This window comes from Pelecanus crispus, chromosome 9, assembly GCF_030463565.1.
Source record: "Pelecanus crispus isolate bPelCri1 chromosome 9, bPelCri1.pri, whole genome shotgun sequence".
NCBI classification, from domain to species: domain Eukaryota; kingdom Metazoa; phylum Chordata; class Aves; order Pelecaniformes; family Pelecanidae; genus Pelecanus; species Pelecanus crispus.
Genome location: NC_134651.1, coordinates 31979620 through 32006963, shown reverse-complemented (window position 1 = coordinate 32006963; position 27344 = coordinate 31979620). Strand labels below are relative to the sequence as shown.

At 43.7% G+C, this 27344-nt stretch overlaps 1 protein-coding gene across 1 annotated transcript in view; it reads left to right on the top strand.

The window, feature by feature from the left end:
* The window catches only part of EXD3 (exonuclease 3'-5' domain containing 3), a 292624-nt gene that overhangs the window by 121572 nt on the left and 143708 nt on the right, over positions 1-27344 (top strand). The window contains 6 exon segments of the mRNA XM_075716908.1: positions 1525-1563; positions 19264-19430; positions 24410-24548; positions 24878-25091; positions 25813-25922; positions 27057-27267. Coding sequence (XP_075573023.1) covers positions 1525-1563; positions 19264-19430; positions 24410-24548; positions 24878-25091; positions 25813-25922; positions 27057-27267 — 880 coding nt within the window.

The window sequence follows — 27344 nt, the reverse complement described above, 5'->3', positions numbered from 1 at the left end:
TCTTTTGTTCAAAAGAGGATTTGTTTGATGTTCTGACAGAAGAAGGCAGATGCATGCATTTTTTCTGATCCTCCACCCCCCAGTACTTTGAATGCGAAGATGGGGTTGGGTGGTGGTGATCTGATGACACCATTCTGGCACTGCCAGTTCTGCTTCCAAGACCTCCTGATCCATCAGTGAAGGCTCTGATCTGTCTTTGCTGCCTGCCAGATCCACTGACAGAAGACCTGGGAAGGATCGAGCATTTCAGTGTCCTACATCTCAAAGCTTTAGTGTTGGATGACATCATTCTAGAGAGCTCGGTCATCCACAGTGAGAGAGTAGAAAGCATGTATCCAGGTGTATTTATTTAGCAGAGTGGAATGGATTCTTGATCTGGTGTTCTGCTCTTACTGGCCTTCCATTTCCTTTGTTTTGGAGTATTTGCTTGATTTAAAGTATCCAAGCTGGCCATTACTTCCATTAAGGTATATTTGGCAGCTGTTTCTGGACACAGTCCCTTTTTCTGAGAGCTCTTTGGTGTTCTCTGTTTACCATTCTCAGCTGTGTATGAGGTCTGGTTAAATGGCTCCTTTATCTCACTAGTATTTAAATTACATGTTTGTATATCTCAAAGATATTTTCTTTGAGGCTCTTACTCCCTGTTTACTCTTGTACCTTTCCATAAAAGTGGCACTAGTAATCATTGTTACTGCTGCCAGAAGTGGGGGTGAGGCTCAGGCCTTGGTGGCTGATCAGTCTCATGCAGTCTGTATTCTTGGCAGAGCAGAGACTAGGTCCCATCCTGAGTTTCTCCCCAGGTTTGGCTCTGAACTGCATTGGAATGGGGATATTAACTTATCAGTTTCCTTTCCCAGACTTCATGATTCCAGAGGATTTTTCATGACTTGGCTGTTGAGAAAAGTTTGTATTTTTATATTCTGAAGGCTCAGCCTTGCAGATAATCCCTGAGATCACTTCCTTTACTGGAGCCTATGGGGATGGCTCTCTGCTGGGCTAGCTGTTGAAGTGAACAGTCTATGGACATGTTGCAGATCTGAGGTAAAGGCAACAGCAATGGTCCATGCATTCCACTAGACCATGGCCTGTTTCAGCTTTGCTCTCTGTCATTGCAAGAGCACCATGTGAGCTTTGAGGCATTCAGAAATGCTGCTGCACTTTGAAGAGTGTTGTTAGGTGATTAGTTTTCTGCAAATGAGTCCAGCTCCGGGTAATAATGAGAGTTCAGGCTACTGCTGGGTAAGGGCCTACATTGCCTGTGTACTTTGATTGCATATGAATTTTTTTGTCTTATGTGCTGTAGTGTAAGTCTGAATTGTTGTCTGAATTACTTCGTCTAAGCTGTGTTTTTCTGCCATGCCCCGGCTGGTGACATATGAGAAGCAGAGGTTTCCCATGTGCTCCAGAATGCATTCCTCAATAACAGCTGATGCCAGTGTGTAAGATGGTGTGTTAAATTTCAGATTGCTGTATGTAGCATTCTCCCTTTTCTAAGATGGCTCAGAAGTAATTTTGTCTTTTCAGAAAACTATGACTCAGGAGAATTGGACAGATCACATTCAGGTGAGTACGGATTTCCCTCTTCCATTTTTTCAGGGTTATTTACTTGGAGATTATTTTAAGATGTTCAGAATATCCAGCTCTGGATATTGTAGTCCTACTATTACAATTTTGCACTGTCTCATAACTTTGTAAGCATACAGCAAAATTGTACATGCAGGGAAGAGCAAGGAAGAAAATTTATATTTTAATACCTGTTATGTCTGTAAAAATGCTCTAGTTTGGCTGGAGCATTTAGATAAGATCATCAAGTACATTCTTTTACTTTCATGCACTTATTTGTAAGTGAACACTACAAATATTTATGTTGATTAATTACAAGGAGTGGGGGAAAGAGAGTTCTCTTTGGGCAGCTAACAAGGTGTGTAGTGAAACAGGACAAATGTTAGATTCCCTCTGCATGCTCCACTCTGATAATTTTCAACAGGTTTATTAGGTGACTTAGATATTGTGACTTCTACATCTTGTGCTGTAGGACACAAGTCATTTTAATAACACAGGAAAAAAGGTAGCAGGTTTTTCTTCCTTGATGTATAAACAGGAGACTTCAGGCAACCATGTTTTGGCCTGATGCTACAATAAATACATATGTGACAATAAAATATCAAGAAATTCCATGGTGACAAACCGTTAGTGATTATTTAAGTGTCCATGATATCCCTATGGAACTGCAACCTCATGGTGACTGTTTGCTCCTTTTCTGTAACTGCTCTCAGTTTGAATTCTGCAACCATTAGGGATTTCTGACCATCGGCTACAGTCTTCCTTCGAAAATCCATTTGAATGGTCAGTGCAGCCCTCTGAGTGGTAACAGGTCGGTCTGATGACTAATGATCTCGTGCATTTAAGATCTTAGGCACTGCCTGTACACACCAGCAAAATGACTGAATTTTAAACATGACATGTTTCTTCTCTCTTTCATGGGTCAGCAGGAAAAAGAACAATTCAAAAAGCATGAGTATGTGTTTTTTAAGACAGAGACCATGAATAAAATGCCCAGCTGCACTTCATGGCAACTGTTAAGCCTACTGAGTACTGTTTTCAGTGGTGAATATTCAACTTCTGTGTGTAGTTTATCATACCTGTGCAAGAGGCCACTCTGTGAGGAAAGGAAGGTCTTGCCTCTTGATCTCGGTGATCTTATCAGTGAAAGAACTTTTCAGGGTTCCCTTTGATTCTCACAAGCTTAAAGGCCAGCAGAAGTGCCAGTGCCTTGCTGGATCAAGACCTGATATGGGATTAGCCATGAAACTAGCAGACATCTTCGTCACAACTTCTGGATGTACTTTGGTGTATGCAGTGAAGGGGTTTCTGTTGATGCTATGCTGGATAGTGGGAAAACCCTCCCAGTTAACATACATGATTGCAGATCATGTCAATCACTTGTGGAGATGGGAGGCTTGGGAATAGATGCTCTCTGAAAAGTGCTTGTTTGGTGCCTGGTAAGACAGCTCCCTAAAGAACTACACAGAGCTGAACTGCATGATGGACTACGGCAGAAGGCCATCTTTGCTTTCCCAAAGTATTCCAAACTTTGTATTTTCTGCATGCTACCAACAATATTTTTGACAACTATGTAATTATCACGAGTAGTGCTTAAACTTGCCTGTTATCAGTCCTGATTCTTAGTGCTATCAGAGATTACTGTCTTTGGCATCACTTTAAAGCAATCAGAATATGTACCTATGCATCTGGAGGAGACCAAAATAATCGCATGTGCAGATAGGCTTCTGCTTCACACTGCTGGCAGCGCGGCTGCACTGAGCAAAAGAAAAGTTAAAAAGGAGGAATCTCGGAGCAAGTTTTGGTTTTCAGTGCAAAACCTAAGGTTGTCTGGGACTTTATTGTTTTTGAAAGATTGGGTTTTACATGAGGGAAAGGTTCAACTTTCCACTCAGAGCTTCACCTATGACCTGACATGTTTTGACCAAAAAAAATCCATTAGACTCCTTTTGGAGCTGGAGAGAGTTGTCATTTGTGTTTTATGTCCCATTCTCATGTTTAGTTCAGGCTCACAGACAATTCTCCCAAGCTCTGCCTGTTGATGCAGTATTAAAGACACGTTGTGCTAGGTAGGAAGCAGAGGATGGGATGCAGTGTGACCTCTGGGTCACCTGGGGGAATGGGAACCAAAACTCCCAAAAGACTCCACAATGGCAAACTCTCTCAGTCAGAATGTTTGGGTAATTTTTTCAATTTTAAGTCCAAAGAGGTTGAAAGTCTTCATGGGTTTAAAGCCCATTTTTGTTTAATTCTGTGCTGCAGCCATAACAAAAGACTTAAATTATATAGATATCAAGAGCCCTGGTGAAAGTGGTGTTCAATGGTGCTGGCCACATCACATTCGGTATGGCAGGCGACAGACATTTCTGGGCTGGTATTTCTTTTTGTTTGCCCTGAGCAGTACAAGTACAGATTTTTCCTGTTCCTGCCCTGTGGGATGAATCGAAGGTGTGATCCTGACTGCTCCTGCAAAAGGCAGAAGCTCGGTACTTAGTTGTGGGCCCAACAGAACCTGTTTCCAGCCCTGTAGCAAACTGGTTTTGCCCCCTCCGTCTGCCAGTGCTCACGCTGCTGATCTGTTGTCCAGGCTGTGGCTGCACAGACAGGGATGGCAGCCGCAGGCAGGCAGAGGAGGCAGGAGGGAAAGCAAAGGGATCAAAACGTCTTCATACCCTAGGGAAACTGCCCTCATCACAACTGCCTGTTGGTAAGCCTGGTTAGCCCAGGAGGAGAGCTACTGTTTGTATCATCTACTCCAAGCAGAGATACCTGGAGGGCAGAGGGAGGGGAAGAGTACTCTTCTTGCACAGTGCCAGCTGCATTGCTAGTCACGCTTGCCTAACTGATTCTGAGCTGCATGGAAACACACAGGAGAGTGCCTGTCTTCACAAGCAGAGGGTAAGGTGTGTAGGATATTGATGGCAGATAGGCAGGAAAAAAAGAGGCAGGGTATTAGCCAATTGTCTGCTTTGTTGTGTGCCCTTCTGCTTCCATTTTTGCATGCTTCATATTTTTCATAGCTTTAATCAGCTGCATAAAGGTGGTAGAATTGGGTAGAGCAACCATAGAACAGCCAATAGAGGACACTGATCAGATGTGTTCAGGAAGGGTCGTCCTGCCAGCGACTGCAGAGAGCACTTGGCCAGCAGTAAGATGAGCTTATTGAATGCTGATGTTTCCCTGGAAATTCTGCAGGACAAAATCACTTTGAGGCTAAAAAGCACGGAAGGCATTTTTCAATCATCTGCCAAGCTTTCAAAAAGTGAACACACACAGAACAGCAATATCTATGAGGAACATAGTAGGGAAGCAGCTCTGATTGCAAATGTCCCCTCTACCAGTGTTTTAGATGTCAGATAGTATCCGAGATACTTGCATGAGGTTGGCAATATGGCATGGGACCCACCGGGGAGCACTTCCTTCTCAGGTGGCAGCTGGAGCCCGAGGATGTCTCAAATAGCACCAGACACCTCTGTTTTGGCAACCTGAAATTCTCCTGTTTTAACAGAGGGCTTGGGAATAGGAGGGTCTGGTATTTTGCTGCACGACTTTTGGTGTGCATTGTTCTCACTGGTGTTTTGGGGGTGATCTTGCAATTGTGCCCTTCTAGACTCAGCTTGGTTGATTAGTGCCAAAGCACCCATTCTGTGTGGAGTCACCCACACCCCTTCACGTCTGGTCCGTTCCACATGGGAGCTGTGCCCATCTATGTGAGGAAAGAGCTGCCCGGGAAACTCTGAGGCCCTGATGCCACCCACAGGAGACAAGTCTCAGCTTGATGAGGAAAGGCTGGGGTAGTTGTGCAGGAGGAATGACAGAATATTACGGGTTTTTCTGAACAGTTAGAGCCCAGAAGGCACACACTTGCTTGATGATTCTAATGTCCAGAGCATTTTTGCAGGGAATAGTTTGACTGCAGCAGAGTTAACTATTTGGTACAGTTTAAAATGTTATCTCAGGGTACTGGCCAAAGCCCAGGAAGTATACATGTGTTTATTTGGACATCCTGCTATGACATTCCTTCTCCCATGGAGCAGAACAGGGTGATGGTGCACAGCAACGTAGCTCTTCATTTGGGGCAATAACTAGAATCAGTGTTGGGCAGGGTTAAAGCCAATTAGTTTATTTAGGACTGTCAGTGTTACAATGACCTGTTTTGCAAGGTGTCTGGGACAGTGGAGTGGCAGAAATGGTTCTTTCACTTCTACTGACCTTGAGCCAAAAGGCCTTTTGTTGCTAAATCAAAACACTTTCTGTGATAGTGTTTGTACAGGGGAAACTGTCCCTTAGATTCTCAAATGTAAAAATCTTAAACCCTTCCAAAACTAATGCTCAGAAAAAGCTCTGGTGTTTTAAAAGCTGTTACTTGTTCTTTGGGCACTCATCATGAGCTGTGGCTCATCAGCCAGCCCTTTTGCCAGCTAATGGTTGGAACCACTCTGTCCTTCATTTTGGCACATGCAACTTGAGAGAAGGATATGGGGACACACCACCTAGAAAAGTAGCCCTTGTTTTTTTCAGGCCTCTGTTTTGCAGCTATCCAGTCTGCTCTGGTCTTGCATGAGAACGAAGTAGATGAACCCTGGAGCCAGCTGTTCACCATGTTCAGCGCTGGGAGAGGCTGCAGCTAATCTCCTCTCTTTCTCCAGCTGTGACAATGAGATAACTTATTTATTTTAAAATTTCTGACCATGAAAATCAAACACTGTGCCAGCTCGTTCTCTGGGTGACCGGGGGCGAGATGCTAGTAATTCGTAGCAAATGTATAACTCTAGTTCTACTAAAATTCTAGGCTTGTGATGCTACTTTACAGATAATATTCAGAAATCTACCCAAACAGAAGACATAAAAGTAAAGTGCCCTCCTTTATGTGTAATACATTTGAAAAACTTTGACAATTCTTGGTCCTTAATAGGTGTAAATTATCTCACACTACAGCAAGGAGTTGATGTAATCTTACTTATTTAACCAATTAATTTCTAAATGGCAAATATCCTCAATGACTGATGTCAAGATCCTAATGTGCTCTTTCTGTACAGGACCATTTTGACCTCAATTAAAATGTAACTACCTGTGGAATAAAATGTAATAGCTGTTATGCTCAAGGAGGTAATTTTTAAGGGGACTTTAAAGGGCAGAATGCTTTTTTTTTTTTATGTTTTTGTGGCCAGAATACCTGGCCAGTAATCCTGCTCTGGGGAATCTTTAATAAGGACAAGAGGTCAAAAAGGCCACTTTGCAAATATTGACATCTAGTGTCCTTCCCTAGGACTCCGGAGTTTAGGCAAATTTTTAAATTGACTCAAGATTGTTTTGAGTACAGCAACATCCCTACAGTGTAAGGAACTTAATATCTGTAGGGAATTAAGCAATCTGTGCAATGCAAATGGGAATAATATTCAGGAGGTGATTAATAAACAACATGTCTTTCGGTATAAGTCTGCATGTCAAATTATCTTTCGCTCTGTGTTTGAGTGAACTGTTTATTCAGGGATATAATGGATTTCATCACTCAGACATCAAATCTAGACTGGCTGTTTTCCTGGAAGGTAGAAACCAAAACTAGTTTAACCAGCCATTGTGTGGAGTCCCTTGCTAGTATTTATGGCCTCTTTTTTAGCAGGAAATTAGAACCAGTGGGTGATTTTTTTTGTTCCTTCTGGCCTTAAAAGTCTCAGGGAGGAATCATCAGCTGAAATAAATTTTCATGGTTCTAGTGTTGCTGCAACAGGGTACTTGAGCTGAGGAGCTGTCCCACTTGAGCCTGGGTAGCTCTGAATATGGGTGTGTATATAAATGTGCAGGAGCTATTCCTTCTCTATTTTGCCTGCAGTTTGCCTGTTAAGCTATCTGCAAAAGAATTGCATTTATCTTTCCACAACTTTAAGCAGCTTCCTAATAGCTGCCATTTAAATAAGAGAAGATTCTTTTTTTCTTTTTCATTTCCCTTTTGCAAAATAGATGGTATTTAGACCTGGACCAGTGACAGGTTTAAGATCTGGTATCTGTCTTGTGAAGCCAAGATTGAGAGAATTGCTTCATATCGGTTGAGAACTCACAGCCTTTCTTCCCCCAGTGTCCGCTTGTTGCTCCCATTGCTCCTTTCATTCCTCTTCCTGCATTTTGTCCCCTGTTCAGGGACTGACCAGAAACTCTGTGGTGATGGGTGTGTTTTGGCAGTCCCTCTGCTTTTGCCCTGTGTCTTTTTCTTTAGATTTACTATTCTCGTTGGAGGTCTCTGGGGAGAACATATAGCCACAATGTGATGTAAAAGTATATTGTACCTAAGGGAATATTAAACCATGGAAAGACTGGACAATAAAAGTAGCAAGCAAAGTATAGATTTCCTTCTGGTTTTCAGTTCAGTTTGTAAATGGTGTCATATTGATAGCTGAAATAACATCAGAGTTGCAAAGCAAAAGGACTTACTGATATGGGTGATGCAGAAAACAGGCACATCTGTGACTGTCTCAGGAAAAGCATAACGTAATTCTTCAGTTACGTTCTGCTTTATTTCAGTAAAATATGCATCTGTACTAATGAAGTTAGCACTGTTGGTCTAAAAGAAATGGGAACTTCTCATTTAACAAACCCACAGCTGTTGTGGGAGAAATACACGGCAAAAGGCAAACATGCAGTGCGTTCCATCCCTTACTATCTAAAGGGAAGTCTATCAAAGGATGATACACTTATAGTTAAATGTAAATACCTTCATGTGCCTCCTGCATGGCTTAGAGAAGATTATTTTCTGTGAGAGCTGGAGGGCTGGTGTGCCTAACGATAATTACGGTAGTTTTATTTATAACAAATCCAGACATTTCTAGATAAATTAGTTGTGGTTAAGCACAAACATACTAATGAATTCTGGTGGAATTTTACAGTAGGTACAAAGAAGCTAAGAAAAACTGACATTGTTTTCTGTACTATCTACCAAATGGTGAAAAATGTCAAAAACATTTTAAAAAAATCAGACAAACATTTATCTGGAGTGATGGAAGATGTGTTTGCTCAATAACTTTGGAAAATCATCTCACATTTACTTAAGTGTGGATCTACAGGGCCAAGCTCTGGGGATTCAGCAGAAGCTTATGGAGCTGGGTGTCTGTCTTCTGCTTCAGTGAGGTATTGGCAAGTAACTCCTTTGAAAGCTCAGGACCTCAGTTTTAAAAGTTGTGGCCAAATTGCCTTTATGCGCAGTCACATTAAGTACTGGAGAGTGGAGAAAGGAAACTGGAGAGAACACACTGGGGAAAAAAAAAATCTCCTTTAAATTGTTTTGGTATGTTAGAGATGCTTTCTGACCTTAAACCCCTTGCAGCCAGACAGGGCTAGCTTGCTGCTAAGCAGTATAATTACATTTCTGTCACTAGCATGCATTCATTCGAAAGCACAACTTCATCAGAAAGAGATTTGGTATGGTATAAAAAAGAGGCTAATTGGCTTATGGCTGTAGGTTGAGAGGTCAGTATTAGATTAGAGAGTTAAGAGCTTTGGCAAGTGGTTAGACTGAACTGATGTGCCCTGGTGGTATGTTTAATTCAGCCAAATGGGAGAAGTGTCTTAGGAGTAGGAAACAATATAGCAAAGACTATAATCCAAAACTTTATAGAAACATATGGGACATCCAAACTCCTTAAAAGCTACATCAGGAGTCTAATATAGTAGTTTCCAGGATACCTATTACTGACTCCAAACTGCATCAGCTGTAGGATTGTATACCACAAAGTAAAAATGGGGACAGCCTCACTTAAAACAAGCAAATCCTTCTGTTCCTTTTGCTCTAAGACAAAGGGAACCCTATCAAGAGCATGGACATTGGCCTCTCCAGCAGAAATAGGGAAGGGCAAAGAGGAGGATGGGATGTGGAGCTTGCCTGCTAGCACTGAAGGAGAGGATATGTTCACTGCTTTTTTAAAAGTGGGAAGCAAATAGGTCATCAACAGGGCTCTGCATGTATTCTGTTTGTGAGTGGGAGACAACTCCTGTTTGCAGCTCTGTGGCATGAAACAACGTGATACTCTTGCCCTGTGGTAGTTTCTGTGTGCTTGGGGACATGCAGACGTAGAGGGCTACATTTGCCCAGTTTTACTAAAGTCTTAAGTCTTGTACATATTCACACACATGCACAGATCCACTCTTATGTTCTTATCCAGTCAGCAATAAAACTATCTGGTCATCCAATAATCATCCCAGGTTATTTAAAAACCCTGTAATTGATCGGTAACTGTCTGAGTGCTTCCACAGATAGATATTGGATTCTAAAGGCTTGTGCAAATCAGGTGCCTTGCACAAAGATGGTTGGTCTATTTGCAATTGATAGTTTGGCTGTATTATACTTTTAGGCGAGATTAGTTCACCAGTTCCCTGCCAAGAGGAGAACCACATAAACAGAGGATTGTTTAGAAACAAAAAAAGTTCCTCTTGACAGAGAAGTCATGTAAATGGGAAGAAACAGGAAACTAATCTTCCCTTGTTCGCTCTGAAAGAATGCATATCTCTGAGGAATGTTGTAATTATGGATTTAGGAAATCAGTCCAGTTTGCCAGGGTGTGAATTTCAGAGTTCATTCAGTCAACCCTCTCAAGCATTTCTCCTTCAGAACAAAAACCACCAGGAGTTTAAATGTACCAAAAGAGATTAAAGGAGAGAAAAATCTACTGCCAAGCTTTGCTTTTGGTAAAGATCCTGCAAAGATACTTATTATTGCTTTGGCTATGAGCCAGATGAGGTTTGTGCATGATAAAATAGAACTAAGTGGTAACCCATGTTTTTCCTGTGGGCATCTATTTTTCATAGACTAATGATGGGAAGAATTAGTGCTCCTGAGCAAGTATTTCCATCGTCTAGATTTTTGCTTATTCACTTTGAAGGCTTAAGTAAATAGAAAAATGTCCCCTGCTGGGAATGCCACATTAGCATGTTCTTAGAGAGAAAAGAACCTAAAACCAAGTTCCTAACTATTCTGAAGCAAGCCTGGGCTACAACAGATCCATAAGCAGAGTGGAGCTGGGGGGAGTGCTAGGTGTGAATACAAGGCACAGCAAGGCTCACGAAGATGAATGAAATAGCCCCTGGTGAGCATCACTGACGAGTGATGGCCTGGAGAAGGGCTTTCAAAGGCAGGTCATGAGCTCTCACAAACCTGCTTAGAAGTGAAGCAGCAGCAGCAGAGAAGAGACCTAAGAAGTCTGATGTCAGTGAAGCTCAAGGCTGGGTTAAAAAGAAAGCAAAGAAATTAGTTTGCTGCTTCTGTACTTTGGCAATGAACACAGGAAATTTTAAATTAATTCCACTTCAGAGCTTACAGGCCTTTTAATTAAGGTAGCGATACAGGTGAGAACCTGGAGGTCTTTAATGACCAATCTTTCATGTAGCTATTTCCACAAGAAAAGTGCAGATCTGAGAGGAATTGCTGTACATCTGCAATTAAGTGTGGGCAGAGTAACGATGCATCCTGATATAGGAGGACCCATATAGAAAGCTGTTAAAATAATCTGGAGCCAGGACCAAGTAACAGGAGATTCCTGCTTTGTTGCTTGCCCTCATAACTTGGAATTTGACCTGAGCAGGGAGAATGGAGTAGGGAGAGAATGAGAAAGAGGTTTCTGAGGCTCTTCCCCCATCTGCAGATCCTTCCTCCTGAAAAGTCTGCAGCAGCAGTGTGGAGCTGATGCAGGCTGGACCCGAACAGTAAATCCTCCCGCCCCGTATGGGAGTAAATGTGCTGGAATTCCATGACTTTTTGGAAAGGAAGATAGAGCTTATGAATCCTCATTATGTATGTGACTGGTTATGGGAACATTTAATTGAGTGATTGGTTGGGTTAATTGTATACTGGTTTGGCTTGTTAGGGTTAATATTAGGGCTATCCAAAACAAATGGGAAGGCGTCATGGTGGCTTCAGCTCATGTACATCCTAACAAACTGATTAAGTGTAATCCTGTGAGTTCATTTAACAGCAGCAGTGGAGACACAGCAACAGTGGTTTCATTCCTGCAGGATCTTCCTCTTTACACATCTGCAGCTCTCGCAGTCCTGTAGTGAAGTAGTGCTCTAGTTCTCTGTTCCTGTCCCCGCAACACTATCGCTCTCTGGCAGCGTGTGGCTGTCACTGCAGTCCCTTGCTGTGCTTTTGTAGCTGGAGTGGAGTTCCTGCAGACAGATCTTGTAGTACGAGTGGATGTCGTACACTTCTGCTAAGTTGGATTTTGGAATAATCACGTTTGATAGTAAGCCTTCAGGCGGCCTCATAGCTTAACAGAAAGTGTCATATTTTCCTTGTGTGCTTTTCCATACTGCAAGACACAAACCAAAATAGAGTTACATAATGGTGATTTTTGTAGAAGGTTTATGGAAGTGCTTGGCAATTCTGTAAACCTTCTTAGGCTTGAGAGACCAGAGAAATGTTGTTGAGTCACATGAGGACCAGGCTCAGTGAACCTCAGTAGCAGTGCAGGTCACCTAATGTGCAGTATATGATGGGAGCCCTCGCTTTCTTAAACTGGAGAGCACAATTTGCCATTTGCCACAGTGACACTTTGTTCGTGTGTGTGTGTGACATAATGACAAAAAGTGGATAGATAAATGCTACTTCAAAATACACTGGGAAGATAAGGGCTGCCAGTTTGTCTTCAGTGCACTGTGTTATTGGACTTAGACAAAGCATCTACTGTAATAAGTAACATACTACTTTGTGCTCTGAAAGTTTGGCTAATTTCCCCACCCTCATTCATCTTCAGTCTTGCCAAGTGCTGGAACGCTCCCAGAAAATATCTCCAGCCTGCCATCGTGGGACCAAGAGGTGTGAGAAATCTGGAAGCATATCAAAACTGTGTGGCTTATGTATTCAGAACAAGTCCTTGGTCCTTTGCTGATCCCTGGGATGAATAATATTCATCAACTCTGGGGCCAGGGTTAGGTTAGAATTCAGAAGACGCCTCTGCAGCAATTGTGAGAAAGGGATTTCAGGGAGAAGCACAGACCCTGAGGACAGACTTCATACTGAAGTGAAGGAAAAAGTAATGATATCTTAAAAAGCAAGTGGGGTGAAGTTACCTTAGTCTATTTGTTAATGAATTGTATTTTTGTTTTTTATGGATGGCATGCAATTATTTCTGTCTCCAAACAAAGGTTATTTTAATAGGGTTAGCCTGACTCTACAACTCATTAAAGACACACATCTGTGACATTCCTTGAACCAGTAGTGGAGGGGAGAACAAGTATTGCAGGTGAATGCACCCTGATTTTGTGTATCAGCATACCTGGAGTTGTTGTGGGATGTAGTTGAGGAAAATTAGTTAATTGTGGGTTAAAATAAAAAGAAAAGTTCTGATCTCCCACTGGGAAAGTCCCCAAAATGTCAGGCTACACCTACACTGCTAAACAAGACCATGAACTGATCTGTGACCCCAAAGAGAAGTGGCACTGGCTGACTTGTACCAACATGGCCTCAGGGTCCATTTGGGAGATTTGTCTGAAACCCACAGTGACAGGAGCACAGGGATGGGATCCCTTTGCTAATGCTGTACTGCAAGCGCAGCGGTGGTGGCTAATCAGACAGTAAAAGCCGATTTTTCAGAACAGCATTTAAGTGGCTGCATTTGTATGCTGGTGGGTAATGTGATTCAGTGTCAGTGCTGAGCTTTACCATCTTACAGATGTATCATGGTGCCCTCTTTACTAAATCCTCCCGTGTCCTGAAGCATCCGGGGGATTGCATGCCTGATGGTTCACTTAGACAGTTAGGACAGTTGTTGTAGAGTATTACAACTTATGTGTTAAACCTCAATTTCTGTCTGGGCTTGTGCCTTCTCCAGCCAAGAAACATTGATATCCATGTTCTGGTCAGCAACTGAATTGAAATCTGGTAATGATCGTGTCAGATTCACTGAAGTAAAATGTTGTGTGCAGAGCCTTTCATCTCTGAAGTAGGAAGTGTCATGTGCCCTGTGAAGTGGAGCCGTTGCCGGCAGACAGTTTATCTGTTATGTGGCTCTGTGAGTTGGGTGAAGGTTGTATGAAGGATGTCCAACACTGTGTTTAAAAAAAAGTCTTAACCTCTTGTTTAATATTTTTTGAAAATACTCTCTCTTCAGATCTGACTTTGAAAGCAGAGTTTGTTCTTTACCTCTGCTATACACCTTCTCTCATCTGTGGCAGTATGAGCAGATTTTGGAGACATGATGACTTCATCTGGCAAAGATGAATGACTTCCCTCAGGGGCTGCCTGACAGAAATTTGGAAAGAATCCCAATGAAGGAAATGTATTTGGATCTCTGTGTAGTATTGTTGAGCATGATCAGGACCATCCTGTATTCTGTGTAGATGAGATCTTGGGTGTTCTTCACCCGGGAGGTGCTTGGAACTTGAAAGCAGCAGTTGCTGCAAGACGCCGCCTGTCTGTGTGGAGATGAGTCTCAGTGCTGGGGCATGCACGGCAGTGCTAATCACAGAATCAGAGGCTAATTTCAGTTTGAAGGAGCCTGTGGAGGTCTCTTCTCTGCCCTCCTGCTCAAAGCAGGGCCAACTTAGTTAGACAAGGTGTTGCAGGGCGCTGCCTGGTTCCACAGCCCCTCTGGACCTGTTGCAGTGTTTAGCCACTCTCACTGTCACTGGCTGGAATTTCTGGAAGGATCTGACTCCATCTTCTCTATGATCCCCAAGATAAAATTGAAAAGAGTGATTATATTCCCCCATATACCCCAACTTAGCCTTCCCTAGGCTGAACAAGGGCTGTTCCCTCAGCCTCTCCTTCTACATCAAGTGCTCCAAACAACTAACCATCTCAGTAGCTCTTTACTGAATTCTCTCCTGTTTTTCAGCATCTCTTTTACACTGGAGTGCCAAAACTAGGCACTCTCTCCAGGTTTGATCTCACAAGTACAGAATGGGGAGGGTAATCACTTCCCTCAACCTCCTGGCTGAAATGCAGCTGGCTGTGCAGTCAGCCGGGTGAATTTTAATAGACAAGCTATATGGTTTTTTTCTTCTGGCTGCCATTTGGTAGTGGTGTCTGGACTTCTGAACGAGAAATTGCATTGGCAAGATTGTGTGAGCTGCAGAGAGAAAAATGGAGCCAGATGTGTCTCATCACACAATATTCTAGCTACTCATCACAAGCTAGCAGCTTCATTCAGGTTGCCCAGGAACAATAAGCTCCTTGTGAGGAGCCCCAATACAGTGGCAAATTGGCTTTAAGAGTTGCCTTTGCCTTGATCCGTTCAAGTGATATCATAAGTTAGACTCCTCTGAATTGCCTTTTGGAAGAGCTGATTGCATGGGGAGACTGGGAAGCTGAGTCTCCTGATTCACAAAGCTGAAGCTAGGTAGTGTGAACATGCCCCAGGGAGCCACATTGCCAAAGCTTTGTTGAAAGAGAGAAGAAAGACCACTTCCCCACCATTGATGTGGTAATGGCCTCCAGAACACTGAAGTGTGGCTCTGTCAATGACGCACTGATTGCTATCTGAAAGTCAGTCTTCTGGGATATGAATGGAGGCTATTTTGTTGTTCTTTAGTTCATAAATTAGTGCATCTGAGTAGCCAGTGCCTGTGAGCGAGAGAACAGCTCAAGTGGTGAGAAAGCACAGCTTTCTCATGCTTCTGTCTTTGTGTATTGGCCATGGGTGAGTGGCCTGCTGCTTTCACAAGAAACCCCGTTCAGAAGCGAGTGTGGGTAAAGCTGGCATCTTTTGTCTGAGTGCCATGTATGTAGGATATCCAGAAGTCAAGATCTCCCTTCTCTCATGGAACAGGCTGTGACCCTGGTCTGAGCTGGCGCTGAGGGTCCCAGCTCCAATCTCATACACAAAGGACTTCCCTTCAGTGACATACTAGTGGTGACGTACTACTGCAGCATCTCTCCATATAGTACAAATGATGCTAATTTCAAAACAGAAATCTCAAGCACAAATAAAATAAAGTAACAGTGAAACTAACACAGTAGGATGTTCCAGGGAATCTTTGAACAAAGGTGTCTGCACAGTACCTGCAGCACCACAGTGAATTTAGAAATGCGGTAGGTGTCCTCCACTGCTTACAGTGGTTTTGTCCTTTCAAAGTCCAGGTTTCTTTTTCCCCTTTTAACATTGCTGGCTCTAAAATATTCTACTTGACATTTTCTCTACGCTAACAGAATTTTTTTTTTGTTGATTCTGGAAGCACTTGAGAACAGGGGAAATGGCCAAGACATGCAAAAGTTAAATTAAAATCTGACTCTGCAAATAGCCAGTGTCACTGATGTGAATAACTTCACTCTACAGTAAAAGATACTGAGGGAAAGCAGAGAATTATATTGGACAGAAATGCAACTTAACACATACAGATAAAAGTAATTTAGGGTTGGCAAGGGTGAATTCCAAAGAATATACTGGATATTTGGACCCAAAATTATTGGTAACAACGGAGGAATTGCTGATGCTGTGGGTTAAGATGAGGACATTCCTAAGCTTGCTCTGCACTGGTTGTTGTGAGCTTTGTAAAGCATTCGGCTGGGTAAGAACAGGATTTACGGGTAGGTAATCTGTAGCAGTCATTTTGGAAAGCTTTAATCATGGGTTATTGTTGGTGTCAGGAGTTTTTGTGTGCGCCTGTGGATTAAAGAACGTATGATATGTCTAGAATTCAGAGAGGGATGTAAACAAGCCTCATGGTATATGTAATCTTCCTGCTTGAAGGTGTCGCTGATGTTGATCAGAACAACTGTGCCAGTTTCCTCTTGAAAAGTGTTCATTTACTGAAAACAAAATACATGAAATGTCATCCCTAGTGAAACATTTGTCTCTGCATCTGTGCCCACATCTTCTGGGGCCAAAGTTTCCACATTCTTGCTTCTTGCAAAGCTGTTGTGGTGGAAGCCTTTCCCCTTTATAGCAATATTGGTTTTTTTCAGTAAAAAACAAACAAAGCTATTTTCTGGTTCAGAATGCAAGATGTAATATCTCTAGAGAGATTAACCTTCTTTCCAGAGTTGTTTTTGTGGTTGAAAGAATAAATCTGTTATCATTAAAATAAAATAAAAAAAATCTGCACCTCATTATTTCCAGAAATAAAGCTGACATAATGAGATTTATTAAGAATTGACTCTGGGTGAACTGAAGAGAGATCCAACTCCAAAGACTTTGTGTTCTAGAAAAAAGTCAGAAAGACAATAGGATGGACACAGGGGAAGCTAGAAGAGGGAATTGCTCTGTGATGTTAATAAGAAAATATGTTCTTTTTGGGAAGGACTCTGAGAAGTGGCTTGGCAAACGTGGCAGGAGGATTTATTCAAACGTTCTTCACATGTTAGGTGCTTGGCTGAGCTCAGTTTCATGAGGCAGAGGTGTGAGAGATGCACAAGGACTGGCATGGCCAGGAGGAAAAATTCGGGATGAAATGTAGAGGGCAAGAAGTGTTTACATGGTAGCTTATCTTTTCCTGCTCTGCCCCTTCCCTTGGTTCCCCTTCCTGCTTCTTTCCCATAACTGAGCCCTGGTTAGCTGCTAGACCCCTGTCCCACTGACACTGGCTCCTTGCTGTGCCACCAACCTCTTAAGAGAGCAGTAAAAATATCCCTCCACATATCCACGAGAAGAAATGTGGTTTGGCATTTGGCAAAGTCACAGGGGTGCAGACTTAGTGCTGAGGCAGCAGTTTTTATGAGCAGGCTGGCTTCTAGTGTGCGCTACCTGGGAAGCCAGATTTCTCTGTGGCTTTTCTTCCAAGCCTCTGCCCCCTCCTGCACCTCTACGGGGTGGGTCATTCTTTTTTTCCTTTTTTGCTTTCTTTTTTCCTTCCCTTTTACCTTGGGGCCACCAACAGGTTTGTTTCCTGATCTCTGTGCAGAGTGTCTGCTTTGAAGACAACTTCTCACCTTTTAGTTACTGAAAGAATGTGAGGAATGAGGCCCCATGGCCCCAGCCTACCACCCAGCCAGGCTGTGTTTGTACATGCAGTGGAGAAAGGGTGCCTGCAGTCCCTGGGAGCAGACTCTGACCCTGCAAGTGCTGCTTGTTGGGCAGCGAAGGAGGGATGGCAGTGTCATGTGTGGAGGGCCAGGAGGGACTTTAAGTGCATATCTGAGCATTTCACTACACTGAAAAATACTTTTTGATAGTGCCAGCAGCAATATAGCCATATAGCTACAGATCCTGATCCACCAAGTAGAGTTTCAACTTGTTTTAGCAATTAAGTTTTCTTGACAATGTTAACTTCTAAGGCAGATCCATGAGTAAATCAGTCTGGCAAGAGGAGTGAGTTGCTGATCTGGCTGCAGTGGCTCTGGGGTATTTGCAAGTGGGTTGGTTGGGCAGGAGGAGAGGGTTATTCCTGCCCCCATGTAGCTGTTGTGACTGTTGGTGTCACTGTGTTCATATTTGCTCTTACAACTGCATCTGCCAACAGGGTGAACAAGACAAAAGAGCTTTGGTGAATCTAACTGTCGCAGTGGAGACTGTTACGGGCCCTATTTGTCTGCCCTACCCCTTGCCAATAGCTGCTTCCTCATGCCAGGGTGGGCAGCATGCCATGCTCCAGCCACTCTGGCTCACAGCTGGGTATTTGGGCTTAAACCACAGGCAGCCATGAGTTTGCGCTTGTGCCCTAAGGCTCTGCAGCGTGCTGAGGCACGGGCGCACGTTCACTTCTGCCAGAAAACAGCTGGGAACGGGGAACGTCCTAAACTGCCCTTCCTGTTTGCAGGTGCATGTAGCGCAGGCTCCTACAGCGACCCTTGAGATCGTTGTGTTTGTCTGTATGGCTGAAGCAATAACCCAGTTGTCACATCCACAGAGGCCTTGAATAGACACAAAGGGAGGAATTTTTTGCACCCAACCCTAGTTCTTCACAGCTGGAGCAACTGCTCCAGGTTCCTCTTATGATCAGTGGGGATAAAGTAGGACTTTCAGAGCACATTTCGTACAACCTATTTCTGATGCAGGGTGACACCACTCACACCCTGGACCCCATCCACAGTGCTGGCTGGGCCTGTGCTGGTTGCACAGGATGTCTGTCCACAAGTGTGCTGTTGCAAGTTGCTGGAGGAGGGACCTGGTGCCCCTGTTTTCACAGGGGTATGTGCAGATGGGCCGTAGGCTGATGAGCAAGCCTTTTCCTCGCTGCAAACACCGAAGTCTGTTGCTCAGGAAAGCTTTACTGATGTGTCCTACCTGTAACCCGTGTGTGACTGGCAATCCTAATTACCCATGCAAATGCAAGGTTGGACGAGACCACTACTACTGTCTTCCCTGGAGAGAGACTAAGCCATCCTATTGCCTCTCCCAGGATATCAAGTCATAGCATCACTTCAGGGCTATGTACAGGCACAAAATGGGACTAAATCTAATCTCTTACCCCTTCCATAATTACCTGCCTAATGAGCCCAAAGACCTTTACTATCTGGTCAGGCACTGGTTCTGCTTTTGCTTAATGTAGTCAGTATCTGAGCAAATAATATGCTAGTCATCAGTCAGGCTAAATGGTATTGTTTTACCCAAGCACACTGATGAGCTCTCAGTTAACGTATGTGCTCTTCATCTCTTGGCAGAGAAGTGCAGCACTCACTGGGTTTGAACAAAATCACTCCTGCAGTGGGGGGGACTCTTGCTCCTTTCTGCACTTATCCAGGACCCCCTGGAGGATGCTGTCTCTTGAGAGGGGGTAGAAACACCCATGATGGAAACTGAACTGACAGTCTTCCCTCACCCTTGATTCCCCTTTCAGAGCACAGTTGGAGAGAATCGATGGCTTCAAGGGCACCTGATACAGTTGCTAATCAGTTACTGTGATTTGAGCACAGCGGCAAGATGGGCACAACGCTGCAATTTGCCCAAGGAGATGCTACCTTATGAAGTGGCTGACGAGCTTCAAAAGCTTCAGATCCAAGAGAGGTAAATACTCTGTTTTGTGCCTTTTCAATATAGATTACTTATCATACGAGGACTACATATTTGCTTGAAATAATCTACCATAATGCTTCCTTTGGGGAGATAATTTTGAAAAAACTTCCTCCATTTACTCAGATCGCATCTTGGCCATGTACATGCTGCATTTGCTTTTCATAAGCCTGGAAATGTCTGTGAAAGGTACATTTTAAACTCACTCCTGAGTACTTAGAAGCTGTATGAGATTGCTTCATGCTGCAGAGGGGTCTTCAGACTCCCTCTGCCAGATCAACAGCGCAAATGAAAAGGTGTGGGTAGGATCTGAGTATGTGTCGATTTTACTGAGTTGATTACGCGTCTGTCAAAGTTTTCTATAGACTTTGCATCCCCCACTGTACTGTAATCTGGTTTAATGCCTTTTAGGAGACTTATGGCCAAGAAAATAATTTCAAAGTTCCTTAAATTTTTCTAATTGTATTTATTTCTTCCTCCTTTGACAGCTCATAAGCCATTTTTCATCCCACTCTGTAATTTTTGCCTCATCCAAAGCTTTCAGAAAGAATGGGAATTTTTGGCATTTGGGGTCAGATCCCAGAAGAGTCACATTAATTGAATTTGGGATAAAACTGGACTCTCTGGCACAAATTTACCAAGTGAGCTTAAGAAACCTTTAGCCCCCTAATTAGTCTCTGTCCCCTTTTCTTCCTCTAATGCAATCTCAGTAACACAGTGCCTTGGTTCCTCTCCTGCTTTCGGACCCCCATGTTGTATGCACCAGATTAGCCTGCAGTAGCCACAGTTCCTCCCCCAACGGGAGCTTCATGTTGCATGAAACAAGAGTACAAAGGCAGAGGTACAAAAAAAGAATTGAAAAATCCTTATATTAAGAAGGGTCCTTACAACTCCTTGATTTCAAGTGCACAGAACTGTGCAAACAGCCCCAGTCAAGGACCTCTGTGAACCTGCTGGTGTAGGAGGAGCAGAGGGGAAAGATGGAGGGAAGAGGGTGGCCAGGTTCCATGCTGTGTGTAAGCAAAGCTGTGCGAAGTTGAAAAGAGGCTCAAGATTTAGGAAGGCACATAGAGCCACCTAAACTGTTAGGAGCTGTCTGATCCCCACAGTAAGCTAGATCTGGAGGAGTACCAGGGCTTTGTAGTTCTGATTCTGGGTATTCTGTGCTGTGTCTCTTCGAGAAAATGGCCCAAGATCATCCTCTTCATGCAACAGTATCCTAGGCAGTTGCTCAGCTATGCTGTATGGAGGTAGAAAGGCTGTATTTGAAAAAATGACTCAGTGCAAATGATTTGCTGAACCCCAGTAATTCACTTCTATACTCATGAGTGATGGTGTATCTGCCATGCTTCAGTGATTCTGTTCACAAGATGTTTAAGCAAGTTATTCAGAGATATCTGTGTTTGGCACCCTTTTTTAAACTTTTTTTTTTTTCCTGTAGAAAGACCTGCACATATGCAGGCTACTGCAGGTCTTGAGGAACAGCAGAGCTTGCAGATGATATTCATGACTGTCCGGTTAGGATCTCACCCAGGACTGCACAGGAGAGCTGGAACCTCAGGCTGGATAAGGCTGGTAGTCCCATCAACACACAGCCTGGTAGCCTCTGTGCCCACGTGTGTTCATGAGCCGAACTCCTGCAAGGCTGCAGGCTACCACAATCCTTGGGTTCAGAGTAATTATGCAGTCACCTTGGTGGCCTGCTACAAGCAAGCAGCATTTTCTCCGCTCATTCATGTGCAGGAATTCATCTAATTGGATTCCGTGCACAGAAGAGGACTTATCCCTGAATGCTCAATGCAAATGCAGGAGAGAGCTCTGGGCTGTGTGCTTGGAGTGCAGCATAGCTCAAAGCCTTGCTGTCATTCAAGGAGCAATTGTGTTTCCAGGTAGAGTCAAGGCTTTTGTCAAAAACTGAAGAGAGGAAGCAGTGATAATTTTGGGGTTCCTTAGAACTCTTCGATTGTTGTACATATCAGTCACCTTATTCCAGGGTGTTGTGTTTGACTGGACTTGGCGCCACTTGCCTGATGTCTCTCTTACCCTCACTAGTGAAATGTGTTGGGTTTTTTTTTTTAGCATGGAGATCAGTGTTTCTAGTTCAGAATACAGGTGAGATTAGAGGAGAGTTTGTGGGAAAATCCTGACCACTCCCAAGAGGTAACTATTTACAACTTTATGCAAGCTGATAGCCCGTATCTTTGGCATCCTGCAAATGTAGCCCTTGAAGTGTGTAATATGAGAGAGTAACTTCCTATATGGAGCTGAACTTCTCAGTGTATATGATGGAAATCTGAATCTGAATTGAAATGGACTGTGTGTCCAGGAAGAGTTGATGATGACATCATACATTGCCTGTTAGGGGAGGAATAAAGCCAGCAGAAAGTCAATGATCACTGCTCCCTGGGTTGCAAGTTGGACACTTTCAGCGCTGTGCTCTTGGTGTGAGAAGCAGAGGCAGGGTCCCTCTTGGCATGACTGTTGCACAAGTCTGCATGCCCATGTTCATCTGCTACCCTGCATGGTCTGGGTCTTTTTCCTGTTGCTGCGGAATGTGCAGTTGTATGCAGGTGATTTGGGTGCTTCCTTTTACCTTATGTTCTTAGTGCAGGACTTTCCTGTTGGTGTCGTATGTCAGAATTATGAACTCCAGCTAACAGGCTCTGTCACTGGCTGCCTGGTTAATGCTGACAGCTCACTAGGGGATAAGGAGACCATTTTAAGAAAACCAAGCCTGAGACTGAGCGAGGTTACCTGTTCTAACAGGTTTATCATCAGGTTTGTAGTCTTCAACATTACAGCAATTTCCATCTCCTGGCATAGGTGTTTATGCAAAAACTGCAGCTTTCATTACTAAAAATCATATTTTTGGAGCATAGATTGGACTAACTTGAACTACGTAGAAGATGAATGAGAACACAGTACATTATTACTTTTTAATGCTGATTATTTTGGGAGGGTCTCACAGGTGGCCTTGAACAGTTCATGTGCTAAGCTTCATGGATCTGGTATTCCTCCTAGTGCAGATCTGCACTGGTTCATGTTCAAGCCCCATGCAAAGGCCCACTTCTTGAGATGGTACATGGCTATCTTGGAGCACAGGAAACTCTTGTCTGTCTAGGACACACTTCTGCTTAGCTCTGATACATTGCTGGAGCTGCCCTCGTCCTCCCTCCTGAAGCTGCACCAGCCACCAGTTGGGAGCCAGAAGGTTTTTGCATGAGGTGTAATCCATCAAAACACGAAGGGACAGTTAACAGGAGTGTGACTTAGCCACAGACTCTGTGCATCTAGAAAGATAAAAAACATCACTACATCCCTCTGCTCTGGGAATTCTGTGTCATGTACGGGTGAAGGCATGCCGATTAGGATGTGCTCTGCCATTCATGAGGAGTTGTGACACGAGTAAACCCCTTTGTGCCCCAGTTTACTCATCCAGTCACGATACCTGCTGCAGTAGCTGCTATAAAATCAGCAGAGCCATGGAACCTAATAAAACAGTCTGTCTGCCTTATTTATTGAGCTAACAAAGCAGCAAGTTCCCAGAGAGGGTATTCACACTGTAGAGAACAAGGTGGTACCAGTATATAAATGACATCATCTCTGCCACTGGTCACACCACATGTGGCTCCTGAACTCTGCAGGTGAGAATATTCCTGGAGACCTGAGACTGCACACCTTCATTAAATATTTTACACAAATATTGACTTCCCCATGCACACAAACCACAGAAAAGAGTGTTTGTACAATGAAAGCTGCTATGCTACAAAATTAGTCACGCAGTCCCCTAAACATAAGGTTAGTAAATAGGTTCTCAAATAATAAACTATTTCATGTCTCTGTGGGAAAGAGACTATCCAGAAATTTGTGATATGTCCAGAATAGCTGGATATTTTTTATTAGTTTCTTTCCTCTGATTGCATCATCTGGCTGAGGCACCACAGCAATATGCTGACCTTCCAGTTACAAGGCCATTTCAAGAGACTCTGCTGCATTTTTAAAAGAAAATGTGCTGCGTAAGATCCTGTTGTAGGAAATCAGTTAGCTCATTTCTGCAGGCATCTTCTAAGATTCCCAGGGTATTAATACACAGATACTCAATTTCTCTGTGTGGTGCCATCTGAAACCCAAATGAAGGGAGTAGCACAAGCAAGGCACTCGGTCTGAGCGTTCAGCAGGCTGTCTTCCCCTAAATCTATAAAGTTTTGAAAGTTTATTTCTGAACTTTTCTCATTTCATCCCTGTGCAACATAGGACAAATGTTCTTGTGCAACCTATGTGGACATTTTACAGGGAATGGGGATGGAGGAGAAGAAGCTGGATAGCATCAGGGAGGTCCGTGAAGCCTTCCCAAGCCATTGCACTATAAAGTGATGAGGCAGATTCACCCGTTCCCAGCTGGTAGTGATCGTAGTGTGGAGCAGTCTGAGAGTCTCTTTCTGAGCCAGTTTATGCTGTGGGGAAGTGTGAAGCTCCTGTTTGGACACACTGCTGGTCAGAGCTGACTTCTCTGTTATGTATTACACCGTGGGAGCTAGCAGACTTCCATGTTAACCTCGAGGGCAAAAAGCAGTAAATCTAAAATGTGTTGTCTCTGAATGTGGAAACAGCTGCCCAACTTTGTCATCCAAGTTGCATCAGTTCTGGGAAAGAGAGCTGAGCACTGAGGACAGGGCTTGGGACTCTGACTCCAGCAAGTGTTTTGGTTTTGGTGTTCTCTGCAGTGCATGTGCGTGGTGAGGTCTTGGATACAGTGCCATTTCTGTGATAGGAATAAAAAGAGAGGATGAGTCAAGATGAAACAGACAGATTACAGGGGAAGTGGGGAAAGAGAGGGTAAGAGAAAGAGTTGAGGCACATGGGGAAATAGAGGGCCAGAGTGAAATAAGGGGCTTAAGGCTTCCTGATGTTCCTCCAATCCAGGATTTCCTCTCATTGCATGGCTTAAAGCTGTTGCATCTGATTCTGTGCAGGGTAGAAGAGGCCGCAAAAGCAGATAATTATGAAGGGAGTAAGAAGAAGGACTATTACCAGCTTCCTATTCCACGGGCAAATATTCACTTCCTGCAGACATGGGAAGAGACACTGCAGTGCTGGGAAAAGGTGCTACAGGTGAGTGTTACTCTGGTATTTACTTCGCAGGGTTAAGGAGCAGAAACTCCCTAGCAGGCTGGTATGCAGAGTTGTATGTGGGCCACTGCCATCAAACGTCTCCCTCCCCAAGTGAAGAACAGCTGCTTCCTTTAGGCTTGTCTGATCTGGGGAACGTGTTGGGAATTGCTGTGCCAGGAAAGGTCCCCACAGGAATAATTCAGGTGTGCTGTGAAAGTTACTTGTCTCTGTAGCAGTTTGCACACCAGCAAAGAGATGCAGTTGTTGGAAGGGAAATGCTCATGTTCAAACATGTCTTTAAGTGAAGAAGGCTTTTGTCTGTGTTGCAGCCTGGGCAGGTTGTTGGCATTGACATGGAGTGGAGGCCTTCGTTTGGCATGGTCGGGAAGCCCCGTGTCTCCCTCCTTCAAATCGCTCTTAAGGATGAGGTGTTCCTGCTTGACTTGCCACGGCTCCTTGAGCAAGCTGAGACAGAGGGTGAGAAGGAGAAGCTTCCCCATTCCATCCAGATGCTCTATTCAGATGCAGCCATCACTAAACTAGGTAATGCATCTCTTCTGCCTGCCTCAGGTCTTTAGACAACTTATTTTGTGTAATTCCTAGATCCTCTTGGTGTTGACGTTCTCTAAATACACTTATCATGGAATCAGCTTTTGTAACCCTGGATATTCAAATACTGCCATGCCAGGAAGCAGGGTGACCAGTGTAACTGAATGATAGACATGTCTCCTCATTTCAGGTCAGACCCAAGATTTCTAATTTAGCCTCCCCTATTGGACTTGGGATTGTCTTAGGTCCCTACTAACCCCAACTTCCACCCAACCTTCAGTGGTGTAGGGAAGTCTGCCATCCAGAGCTTTCTGGATTTGCTGGCCCTGTCCCAAAGCCGCTGTGCTGGACACCAGAGCTCTCCAGCTTACTATACCTGGTTTTAGATTCTGTTTGGAGGCTTTTGGCAGGAGTTGTTAGACCCAGAGTTCAAGGGCAAATTAATAATTGCCTTTCACTGACCTAGCAGATTTTAAGTAAGCTGATCTTAAACTCAGCATTATTCATCCACCTCTTCTCTCCCAGTCTTGATCTGCAAGAGTATTTCCTGGGAACAGGAGAGATGGAAGCCTGCCTTATTTCCTATCTGAACGTTCTTTCCACCAGTGTTTGTACATATATTGTCAGCATTTTGACTCTGAACTAGAAAAAGCTGCGGTGCATTAGCCATTTGAGTTTTCCTACCTGTGTGATTTGGGCTTTTTTTTTTCTCCAGGTTATGGGATGTCTGGAGACCTTAGCAGCCTTGCAGCCACATGGTCTGCTTTGAAAGACACGGATAAGCAAGCGCAAGGTGTGGTAGACCTACTCACAGTAGACAAACAAGTAAGGATGAACACATGAAGATATGGAAAATTGTGTCTCCTATGTGTGCTCGTAGATAACTGTCATGAATTCACAGTATTGTCTTTTTGTATCCTGTATTGGCAGGGAGATGGCTAAATGAGTAAATAGACCTTTTCCGCTTGTGGTTTCGAGGGTAATGTGATTCTGTACAGAAGCATTTAGTTTTCATCAGCTAAGAAGTTAGAGCTTGATATACTAATAACTTTTTCCGTAGCCTTTATAACAGCTGTGAAAAAACACCTGAAATGAAAACATAGCCCCATTCAGCTAGGACAAAGTTTCTGAGCACAAGTCATACTTGAAGTCAGTAAGAGTGAGTTCTTGTAGAAATTCTGATATTCCAAGTTCATGCAGTATTGAAGCAGAAAATATGGAGTTAATGATTTATAGAGAACTTGTAATGTTCGTAGGAGGGCTGCTGGTGGATTCAGCACAGGAATTTCTGTTCAGTTGAAGTACAGCTGTCTCTGGGTTTGCACACAGTAGTTTTTAGCAGTCTGCAGAAATGTTAAGGACAACCATTTTAATGGGCAAAATTTACAGAGGGTGTTTAAGGCTGTGGGTTGGGGTGAACCCAGATCTTTGGGACTGATAGCTTAACCTGGGAAGTGCTTCAGGGTCTGAAATACCTGCCAACAGCTATTGCCTCAATTTAATCTGAGAAATAGCGACTGCAGAAAGGCTGTTGCCCACTGTGTTACAGGAATACCTTTTCTCATTGGAACTAGGAGGAGAAAGGTGCTGACTACCACTACTATTCTTTTATTGAGTTGGTGCCCAACAGCCTCCAGCATGGCTGAGCACCCTGCAAACCTCTGAGAAGTCATATAGTCAAGTCACAGCCACACTGCTCTGATGCAATGGTGTACGACAATGCACTTTTTTTCCTTCCTTGGCTATGAAACAGATTTCTTTCCAGCAAGTGTGTTTGTTAAACAAATAACCAGATGCCGTATATATCTAATGCAATCCCAGCCCTTGTCTGAGACAACAGGATTTAATATGCCAGGCAAGAGATAAAAATGATAGGGCTGCTGCATGGCCCACTGGAATAGGTGGTGTTGTGGAAGTTGTTTCATAACCATGTGTTTTATATCTTTTTCTTTCCATCAGCTGCAGAAGAGCTCCATTGACTGGAAGAAAGGCGGCCGGAAGGTCGATGTACTGTCCCAGGAACAGAGCTACGAGGGTAGAGGGTTCACGCAGCCAGAGAAAGGACTCAGCCTCTTGGTGCAACATGTGCTGGGGAAACCTCTAGATAAAACAGAGCAGCTGTCTAACTGGGAGAAACGGCCTCTCCGGGAGGAACAGATCCTCTATGCAGGTCTGATCACTGAATCTGTGGCAAGGTGCTACAGATTGTCCATTATAGGCTGGGTTTGCCTGTTCTCTGTCACCAGG